General features: G+C 49.6%; 1 protein-coding gene across 1 annotated transcript in view; it reads right to left on the minus strand.

Annotated features, from left to right (window-relative positions):
- UBE2QL1 (ubiquitin conjugating enzyme E2 Q family like 1) overlaps positions 1 to 5295 on the minus strand; it is a 45240-nt gene extending 39945 nt beyond the window's left edge. The window contains exons 1-2 of the mRNA XM_049648928.1: positions 5253 to 5295; positions 173 to 224 (exon numbers count right to left, since the gene is read on the minus strand). Of these exons, the coding sequence (XP_049504885.1) occupies positions 173 to 224; positions 5253 to 5295 (95 nt within the window). The remainder of the gene's footprint in view (positions 1 to 172; positions 225 to 5252) is intronic.
- Positions 5296 to 11369: the final 6074 nt, after the last annotated feature.

The following is an 11369-nucleotide window of genomic DNA, read 5'->3' on the forward strand; positions in this document are numbered from 1 at the left end:
GGGGGGGGGGTGGGGGCGGGGGCTCAGGGGCCTTCGGCCCGGGATGCGGGCTCGCCGCCGCCGCCCCCGGGGCGCGAGCCTCCGACCTCGCTTAACCTCGTTAGCGCAATCCGGAGGGGAAGGGGTGTCGGGGAAGGGTAGAAAGCAACCTGTTTTATTGGTCGCCTCGGACCAGATGGAGCCCAGTGTCCCACACAGCAGTCCCCGGCCGGCGGAGGCGGAGACTGGGGGACAGGCGGCGGGGACGCTTTCATGCAGACTGACCGAATGAAGGATCGGGGCCTGGCGGGGACGATGCGGGAAGCGTGCCCGCCGCAACCCCCCTAAAGACTAGCCCCCCTCCCCCGCGCCCCGAGTCACGACTTTAAAGGGTGAACGTTACGCAGAGTCACCCCCACCGGCCGGCCTGGCCTCCCTCCTGTCCGCCACTCCAGAGGGTTCTGAGTTCAGAAAGGAGGAGGAGGGGACTGCCGAGCACTGCCTTTCGAGTCGTCCCCCAAACTGGGCGGGGGTGGGGGAGGCATCCAGCGCCGCGCCCGCGGGTGCTGGAGACGCACGGCGCGCCCCTCTCCGCTCCGCCGCCCCGGAGTCCCTGGTAGCCGCCGCGGACCTCAGGTCCGCCCGCGGAAGGGAAGGGGATCCTCCTTCCATCTGGACACCTCCATCCTTCTTTTCCCTTTCTGCCTTTCACCCACTGAAACTTATAATTTTTATCGGGGGGAATTTCAAGCAAAAAGCTTGTTCGGTGCTCCAGAAGCTGGAAGAGCCCGAGAGCCCGGGAAGCCTGGAGATTTGCAGGGAGCGCGCTGCCGCTCGCGTTCCAGTGTGTGCGGCCGGACTGCGCAGTGGTGAGAGGCGCGCCCATCTCCTTGAAATGGGGGAGAAATTACCCCCTAAACCTCAATCAGTGGCCAAGGACTCTAAACCGCACCTCTTTTCCCGACGTGACTTTCAACTTGGGCGTCTCTAAGTTCATCAGCAGGGCGCGTTCATTCTGGTGCCACAGTATGGTTTTGTTTTTTAAAGCATCTTTATCATTTTCATTTCATTTTTTCATTTCCAAATCATTAAAGGTTTTCATGGCATGAAAGAACTCTTCAGGCCTCAGGCCACCTGCGGAGACTAGTTGAGACTGAATGGGTGTGGGGTTGGGCTTTCCGGGGTGGTCTCCCGGGAAAGGGAGGTGTTAGCGTAGTCCTCAGCAGTTTGTGGCAGTGAGCAGTGGACACCTGCTCCCTGGGGCACAGACCCCCACCCCGGAGAGATGACGATAGGAAAGTGCATTTCCGGGAGGCTGTGTTCAGGTGGGTGGAACTGAGGGCAGTGCAGTGTGGCCCAGGCGAGACCAGTGATGGTGACCAAATGTCAGCCAGAACTGCTGGAGTGTCTGTTGGTCCGGGTCTCATGGGCTTTTCTGCTGACCTCGTTTTGTCCAGCTGTGTTTTGTAAGGATAGGCCGAAAAGCAGGATGACGATGTCTGTTTGCAAAGTACCGTGTGTTCACTTCATCTACACTCGAGGGGTACACGCTGGATGGTAACGTTGGTGGGGATGGGCAGGCATTACAGGTTTTATCGTTCTGTGGCTTCTGAGCCCTCTCAGGTTTTACGTGACCCCTGGTGCCGGTGAAGAAACGGACTTTCAAAGAGGCTCAGTCCTGTGCTCTGACCTACCCCCTGGTCCTGTGCCTCCCAGCCCCAAGCTGTGGGTTGACCAGCTGCCCCTGACAGCACAGGGCACTGTCAGGACTCTGGGTTCGGTATCAGCCCCAACCCCCACCAGGAGGGGTGTGACCGTCAGTGCCACAGCCACCTGGCCTTGGGTGTGGCCTCAGAGAAATATCGGTGGCAACAATAGTGACCAGTTCTCCCTGAAGCAAGGAGGTCATCCAGTGTGATTTGGGAATGATGTAGCTGAAATCCTAGGTACCTATTGTAAAACTATGTTCAGGTGGAATTATTACTGGGGTGGTCACATGACTTATTGTCTGGATGCAGATACTTTTTGAGAGTGTGTTGCTGGGACAAGAGGGCCGATGAAGAACCCAGAGACACGCAAGGTGGAAGTCATCTTACTTATGACCTCTCCCACAGACTTTCCACGTCTCTGATCCACTCTTGAAAGCGCTGAAGTCAAATGTTGGTGAAAAAATGGAAACAACTTAGATTTACAATAAGAGGGGGCGTGGTAAGTAAGTTATACCTAATCCACTTGAGGGTGTATTGGGCAGCGATAACACTTGCTATGCGGATTATATAGCAAAATGAAAATACTTGTGATCTACGTAATAGTTGTAAGCGAGAAAGCAGAATCCAAAATTATATCCACGCTGTAGCTACAACTACGTAAAACTATGCGTAGGAAAAAAGACACGACGGAGAAAAATAATTTTAATGGTAACAATTACGATGTTAGCAGAGGTAGGTATTCTCAACTTCTTGTATCCTGGGTCCTCCAGTCCATGGATCCAAACATTCACGTCGGCGACGGGAAGGTAGGGGCAGAAGTGAGAAGAAAGACCCGTATGGTCTGTAAACCTCCCTCATTCTTTCATCCCAGAAGATTCTAGAAAGTTCTACGTCCCCAGAGAAACAAATGGATACCTACCGAGCCCAGCAATATAGAGAGGTTACCTTTCATTGATATAGTTTTTCTTTTTTTAAATTTGATTTTCAAATATTCTGAAAAGGACTCTATTGCAGCTATAGTGAAAATAAATGGTCAGCAAATTTGAAAATTAGCTGATTGAAGATTAAGTTTACATTGGGACAGTTGCATTGAGAGCATTTGGTGAAATAAAATAATCTCTAAGGACAGGAGTGCCCAGGTGGCTCAGTCTGTTGAGCATCTGACTCTTGATTTCGGCTCAGGTCACGATCCCAGTGTCATGGGATCGAGTGCCACATCAGGCTCCACACTGCACATGGAGCCTGCATAAGATTCCCTCTCTCCCTCCCTCTGTACTTCTCCCCTGCTCTCTCTCTTTTTCTCTAAGAATTAAAAAAAAAAAAAAAAAAACAAAGAAAAAAAAAAAGAATTAAAAAAAAAAAACGTGCTCCTCTGTCCTCAAGTAGTGATGGGGGGGAGGCAGCTGGTTAGGGAATGTCTTCAGAGAGAGCCTTGCCAATCTACTCTGAAAGGAAGGGGAGGGAGGAAGGGAAGCTGGTTATCACAGTCCTTGATCGTCTGGGAACTGCACTCGACCTGCCATCGACTCTCCCATGAGCATTGGAATCAACGGTCCTAGAGGCCAGCGGTCTCCAGTCGCAGATTTTATAAAGATTCAGAAGTGGGGTTTGCTCATTTATCCTCTGCCTCAGATGACTACATCCCAGTTTTTCTAGTTGGTCCAATTTCTTCAGGAGCTCCAATCTTGCAGTCACCAAGGTTTCAACCAGACCACCTCAAAGTACCTGCCCCCAACTCATACATGTTATTCATTCTCTCGAGTGAAGCTGTTAAGATTACTATCAAAATTCAAAACCATTTCCTGCCAGACGAATACACTCTAAGTCGGCATAGCGGGGACCTCTGATGTCACCACCTCACGCGACAAGTTATGCCGTTCATTTATTGAGCGTCAAAGCTAACACTTTGATGGCACTTGCCACATCTCAGGTGCCACCCAAGCACTATATACATTCACTTAATTTTCATTAAGTTGGTACCTCCTAAGTAGGTGCTACAATTATCTTCACTATAGATGAGTAAGCTGAGGCATAGACGAATGAAGATGTCAGCCCATCTGACGTAACAGCAGAACTGGGGGTTAGAAGGTGGAGACCAAGGAGGGTTCATCCCGGGGAGGGGTGGGGAGCCGTCCAACCTTCAGAGAGGGCAGCAGCCACTCCTGGGGGGCTTCGGAGCTGAGAATCGATGGCTCCATTTTCATGGTTGTACATTGGCTGGAGCAGAAGGGTCCCCCTTGGGATGGTTCAGTGATTTAAGTTGGGGGTCACTCAGGCTCTGTAGCCTCCAAAACAAATTCCTGACCATCCTGGAGACTCTTCGCGTGACATCTGCACATTCCTTTCTGGTTGATCAACTCTCCTGTTGCTAAGCAAGGACTCTGACTTGCGCGCTTGTGTCTGATGGTGACCGCCCTTGCTTGGGGGTGTGTCCCCACAGAGCAGAGCACATGTTCCGTGAGCATTCTTTACGATTTGCTGTCCTAGACTCATGGGGCCTCTCTTCAATGACCAACCCAGTCTGCTGTTTCCCATCCAAACCTAAGTCAGGATGGCAAGTGGGTTTTATGTCCTCGCCAACTTGGATCAGTTGGTAGAAGCTGCCAGCAGTGCTGTGGTGAGGACTCGAGTTGGGCTCAGACAGCACGGTCATCAATAAAGGTCGTCTGCCGTTAAGTGCCGGGCGGGTGGCATTCCAAGTACCAGGCTGTCAGACTCAACTACAAGGGCTCTGGAAGAAAACACCTTGGTTAAACGAATTCATATGAAATGTTAAGTCACGTATAGTTCCCTAAGAGTATTTATATTTTAAAAGAATATGTCTTGCATTAGAACACTGGCTGAAGTTGCTGTGACAAAAAGTAATCCAGAGGCTCAAATAAGAAGCTTATTTCTCTTGCATGCAATGGGACGCGGCTTCCTTGGTGGCTTCAGTTGCTGCCTTTTCCTGGCTCTGGAAGTGACTGTCATTAAAGGTCCTGGAGGTTAGATACACCGCCTTCACGCGTATCCCCCCTTCCACCTGACTTCCACGCACTGGAAGGAGACGGGGAGGTCTGAACTCTGGGAGCCACTTTGAAGTCTTTAACCACAGGCACCTTCCTAGTTGGATTTTTAACAGCTCAGTTTTTGGAGAGTGAAACTGTAGAATGGAGATTTCGGATCACGCGTGCCTGCAACCCTCTTGGATCCGACATGGTGTCTGTCCCCTTGGTGTGAGCCGGGCTCGGTTTGGTAGCAGCAGGAAGTGGGGGGTGAGTGTTGAGGACAAACTCTCTCATAAGGCAACTTCCTGGGGCAAGACTATTATGGGTCTTTGGGCAAAGGGAAGCTGATGTTCTCAACCAGGTGAGGAGACACCACGTCTGGCAAGGCGTCCTCAAGACCTGTAGCTTCTCGAAGCTTTCCGAGTCAACCCAATGGGCACATTTCAGTGCTCGGGGTGCTCGTCACCCCCCAGTCGATGCCCTAACTCTCACATCAGAGGACTGGCAAGCCTGTGGGTTCAAAGTACTAGGTAATTCTGCAACTCCGCGAACGAATTTGGGGATTGATTTTTGGTACCAGTCTTGCGGCCGTGAGACTTCCGGTAGCCCTCGAGGGCCATCGTGGAGTGTCCTGCCCGCTCTGACTCTTCTCGACCTCAGAGTTCCGATCCCCGAGCTTGCTGTTTTCTTTGTAGGACCTTTCCCAGGCAGTCAGGCGCAGCCGTCCCGTGCCCCCACCGCGTCTGCGTTCCTGCCCCGATGGCCAAGCGCACACCAGCTTGCTGGCTTCCTTCTCAATGTGTCCTTCGTCCCAGGCCACGCGGGGTGCGATTACAGAACTGTGATCCCGCCGCTCCGCATAGCGACCAGTTTGCCAATTTCCACGGCATCAAGCCCGTCCCTGTCCTCAAGCCCAAAGCCGCTGATGGTCTGCCCAGTCTTCGAACCTGCTTCTGGTCCTCAGCCGTGTACTAATCGGGCTTTGATCAGGAACACAGAGCCACACTGTGTGTTTCCATGCAAGAGGGTCAATCTAGACAATCAGTGACAGGGGGGCTGAAGTGTTTGGGAAACAAAAGAAGAAAGGGGGTGCCGAAGGAGCCAAAAGAGACAGGGGGATTACCCTAAGGTGTCAGCCGCTCGCCTCCTGGAGCAGGAACGCAGGGGCCCCAAGTGAAGCCTCTGCTGGTGCAGAGGCGCCCCCCACCTCGCCCCCAACCAGGGCTCTCGGTCCACAGCTGCTCGGCCTCTGCTGTCACTGCAGAGGGGTGGGGGGCTAGCGCAACACCCCGACCCCTGGGTTAATTCGGGATCTCCCAACATCAGGTGGTCTGGCCCAAAGGCGGTCAGTGGGCGCATCACCTGGAAGACCCGTCAGCACCATCACCGTGCCGATCTCTGCAGGGCTCCTCCTGGGCTGCGCTCCGCTCCCTGGGCAGGGGAGGGAGGGTCCGAGGGAGGGTTTGTAATTACCAAATGTAGATTCCTCTCCCTGGCCGTTGAAGGAATGCTTGAGTGGTGACACGAGCCATGCACTCTTTTCTGAAGAGGAAGCGGCTTCGTGGTGAAGAGATTTCCAGAGATAATAATCTCATTTCTCCCGTCCTTTTCATCTTCGCTCGAGGCAAAGGCAGTTACTTTCTGGTTGTGTGCACGCGTGAGATGGCAGCTGGTATTGCGTGGCAAGGTGGCGTCTCTATTCAATGTTACCTTAAATATTAGGTCTAAATATAGGTCCGAATATAGTATTCTCAGAAAGGAAAGGCAGTGCTGTTTCCTGGCACAGCTGAGGGGTGGTGAGTGGAATATTATAATTAGCTGAAACTGAGAACATGTATTATATTTATCTTATGCGTTTTCGAAGCAATAGGATGTAATGGGATCTTTTGAACCTCTTTACTGTTTATCTTACCAGCGGTGTGAGACAGCAAGTAAATGTCTTCTTGCCTCCTGTCAGCTTTAAAAAATACGATTAAAAATAAACCTTGCATATTTCATGCTCGAAAATAGCCTCTTATTTTGAAAATTATTTTATTTTATTTTTTCTTTATTCTTTTAAATTTGTTTAAATGTTTTTATTTATTTTTGAAGGAGAGAGAGAGAGAGAGACAGAGCATGAGCGGGGGAGGAACAGAGAGAGAGGGAGACACAGAATCCTAAGGAGGATCCAGGCTCCGAGCTGTCAGCACAGAGCCCGATGCGGGGCTCGAACCCACAAACCACGAGATCATGACCTGAGCTGAAGGTGGACACTTCACCGACTGAGCCACCCAGGCGCCCCTGAAAATTATTTTAAATGGAAGATTGATTTACATACAGTGAAGGGCACGGATCTTAACCGCACAACTCAGCAGGTTTTGAAAAATGTATGCACCTGTGTAACTTACACGCCAGTCAAGACATGGAATCATTCGGTCCCTCCAGAAAGTTCCTTTCTGGTCAAGTCCACCCTACCCCTCCACCAGAGGCACCCTCTATTGTGCTTGTTTTTTGTTTTTTTTTTAATCACCATAAAGCAGTTTTACTTGCTTTTGAACTTCACATAAATGGAATTATACAGTATGCACCCTTTATATCTGGCTTCTGTAAATCAATGTAAAATCAATATATGATCTCATGGTGAGATTCGTCCATGTGGTGTGTGTGTGTTGGTAGTCTGTTGGGTTTTTTTTTTTCCCCAGATTCTTTCTTTTTTTTTTTTAATTTACATCCAAGTTAGGTAGCATATAGTGCCACAATGATTTCAGGAGTAGATTCCTTAATGCCCCTTACCCTTTTAGCCCATCTCCCCTCCCACAACCCCTCCAGGAACCCTCTGTTTGCTTTCCATATTCAAGAGTCTCTTATGTTCTGTCCCCCTCCCTGTTTTTATATTATTTTTGCTTCCCTTCCCTTGTGTTCATCTGTTCTGTGTCTTACAGACCTCATGTGAGTGAAGTCATACGATATTTGTCTTTCTCTGACTAATTTCACTTAACATAATACCCTCTAGTTCCATCCACGGGGTTACAAATGGCAAGATCTCATTCTTTTTGATTGCCGAGTAATACTCCATTGTATATATATTCCACATCTTCTTTATACATTCATCCATCGATGAACATCTGGGCTCTTCCCATAATTTGGTATTGTTGACGGTGCTGCTATAAACATTGGGGTGCATGTGCCCCTTCGAAACAGCACACCTGTATCCCTTGGATAAATACCTAGTAGTGCCATTGCTGGGGTTGATAGTCTCTTTTTATTGGTGGGTAGTGATAGTTTGTTTTATTGATACTCATTGTGTGAATATACCACAGTCTGTCTGTCTGTCTTCCTGCAGAAGGACATTTTGGTTGTTTCCAGTTTTGAGTATGGTGCGTATAGCTTCCAAGCACACTCACGTACACGTCTTTTGGGGCACGTATTTTCACTTCTTCCGGGACTATGACAAGAATGGAATGGCCGTGTCAAAGGCTAGGCATGTGTTTAACTTCACAAGAATCCTCTGAACGTTTTCCCAAGATGACTGTACCACTTAACACTCCCGCCTGTGTCACTGCCAGAAAACAAGAAAGAGGCTCATCTGTGGACATGAAATTTGGGGGAGCCCTTGAAAGGCGATAGCGGATTGGAGCAGATTGTGGGAGAAAATAGACCAGAGAATCCACAGCACAGAAACCCTTCCACCAAGGCCGGAGCTGTTTCTGAGTGAGCGGAGACACAGAACAGGAAACAGATTCCGGCAGTCACCAAGCTGATCCTGGCTGTGTCAACAGCAGGCAACGTTGGAAGATGTGTGCAAACGTAGGACAAAGTGTGGCTATAGCTAGAGACCCCATGACTGGTGGGAAACTGCTCACCTGGATGACCAGGACGAGTTCACTCCCTCTGGAGGTTACTCCTCACCCTCAATCATGGCAGACAAGAAATGCAGAATCAGCCTCCCCCAGGACTTGGGCAGGAATTCCTGAGCAGACGCATATTCACAGTGAATAGAACACCACCAAAGGTTTGAGAGAAAGCAACCCTAAACAAAGAACGGACATCTGAAACAATGCTCAAAGAGCAAACCTGGAGATTTTAATATATGCAACGAGTATCCTCAAAAGCAGTGTGAGATAAAATTTAGTGTGCTCTCTTTCAGTGGGTAGCCTTTCTGAATGCACTCTTGCTCAATGACTGGTATGTGTGCGGACGAATTAATCCAGGAATGAGTATTTAAAGAGAAAAGCCTGTGTCTGGAGCACAGCAATCCCCACAGGTGATGCTGCCTCACCGGAAATGTATTTTTGCAGCTTTTCTTGTATAGAAACCCAGGCCCTAGGGGCAGGGAGGGGTGAGGGTCCCCCTTGAGATGCCATTTAATGGTTGTTGTCATAATGATATATGCCCCCCCCCACTGTCTGTTGTATTTGCTTTTTGAAAGCAAGAGGATTGATTCTCAATGGGGTTCCTTGGGCGGCCAGCCTCTGAGAGCCCTCACCTTGCTTGGAGGGGTGTGACTTCACAAACTGTCACCTGATTCCACCACACTGGAACGTGATGTTGCTGGAATGCATTGTCGAGATCGCTGTTGAACAGCCAAGACCAAGGCAAGGCCACAGGATCACCGGGCTCAGCTCTGCTCCCGGAATCCCTGGCAGGTTTAGGGGAATGGTTGTATCTGTAGTGTGTGACAAGAGCCGGTGACAGACACATCAGCTGACTGACGGCCCTGTCAGGGAAGTCTTTCCACCTCGGGGAAAGGGCTGAGGGTGGAGAGCAACACACTAGGTTCTAACTTAATTCAGACCAAGTGTGAACGAGGGACAAAGAGACGGGAAAAGCCAGCGTCCAGCGTCAGGGCGGCTTTGGTGGAAGACAAGAGGCTGTGACTAAGGCATATGGCAATTGCTGTCCCATCGTGATTCTAGAATCCTGATCCCACTACGATCCCATAGTATCCCAAAGTGCAAGAGTGTTTTTAGCCGGATGAAAGCAAGACATCCGGGGGGATGGTGCTGGTGGTTTGAGACTTCGTACATTTATTTCGGGAGCAAATGATAATTTTGGATTTCTGCTGCTGACTCTGAGCTGCCTCTTACGCGGCTAAACCCGTGTTTGGATTTCCTTTTGTCCTTCATCTTGTTAAAAATGGAAATTTTAATTATAAGCATTTCTGCAGGAAATGCATGTGTTTTGGACACAGAGGATACGTGGGTGGGCTGTAACATACCCGGGCACACTGACAGACAAATCTATAGGAATCCGTTAGAAGCAGGTGGACCCTGTTAAGAAATGTCTACAATGTCCCATGTTCGTGTTTTGAAGGAGGGTGGTGGATTTTAGCGCATGATGATCTGTTCTCTTCGCCTCAGACTAAACCAGCTCCTGAGTCAACAGACAAGGCAAGACCAGCCCGTTCGGTGTTCTGGGGACAGGCGAGCGAGCAAGCCCAGGTAGCCGGGCTTTTCCGCGTGAGCGTGGGCGCCGCGTCTAAGTGGCCTTCCATGCCTTCCAACGCCTTTGGTTTGGGCCTGGATGGCTCCGGGACAGCTAACCCTTCATGCCCAGAGGGTGGGTGACCGGTGAGGGTACACCCAGATGGAATTGGCATTTAACTCTGGAAGCGTTAAAGGCTTACCAAATAGCGCTTGCCCTCGGTGCAAGCCCTACGTGCATCTGGTCTAATCTAGTCTCTCCTTTTCATTTTTCAGCAAATGCTAAATTGACTTCACTTCTATCTAATCAGCTTTGACCTACAGTGTTAAAATTCTGCCCTACATCGTCCTCCGCTAACGAAAGGTAACCCCCACTCTCCACCACAATATTTGTCTCCACGGAACGTTTCATTGGCAGGAAAGCATTATTCTGGGCTATGGCTGGGGCCCTCGATGTGAAGCCATCTTTTAAAGAAAGGGAATGATCCTGGAAGTCCTTGGGCGTAACCAATACTTGGCTATCCCGAAGATGGCTGGAAGTCTCCCCTGCCTCCCTGCCTCCTCCTGGGACGAGGCCGAGCCTGGAGGCCACCTCCTTCCCAACATGCCTGGCGTGCCTGTGGGCAGAAGAGCCAAGACAATCACTATTGCCCTCTGCGTTCACAGGGGGCAGCGGGCAGAGACCTATACCCCCTCCCTCTGAAGCCATCGCTCTGCAATCTCATCATTTCTGAGACTATATCCTTTTCTCCTAGTGCTGCTTTTTCATTAAGCGCTAATATGTTTCTCGAAAAGAGATTTTAGTCAGAGTTAGCCTCTGCAGAATAAAAAATTAGGCAATTTAAGAAGATAGATATTACTTCCCCCCAAACAGATAACTTAAACAGATAAGCCACGAGTTGTACACATATATATGTATTATTTTAAAAAGCAATTACCATCTGCCTGATAGAGAAGAATAACTCTGTTGGAATGGAGGCTTATTGTGTTGCTTTATAATTAGGATGCCTCTGAACAGAATAATACCCTTATCAGAATTCATGAAGGACGCCGTCTAATATTTCCCTTTTGTTTTCAAACTCATTATGTAAACAACATTGTGGTTTGGGGACAGAAGAATGTAGAATGTTGTCTTGAAGGGCAGGGCATTTCTGTGAATATACTTGTATTTTCTGAGGAAGCGCTCAAGCTGAGGTGGGGACCCTGTTCCACGGGTATCATTTTATTCACATCAGATGTGAATAAACTACCTGCCTCGTCCGACGACCACGGGGCCAGTCCTGGGCTAACGG

Source organism: Panthera uncia, assembly GCF_023721935.1.
Source record: "Panthera uncia isolate 11264 chromosome A1 unlocalized genomic scaffold, Puncia_PCG_1.0 HiC_scaffold_17, whole genome shotgun sequence".
Lineage (NCBI taxonomy): Eukaryota > Metazoa > Chordata > Mammalia > Carnivora > Felidae > Panthera > Panthera uncia.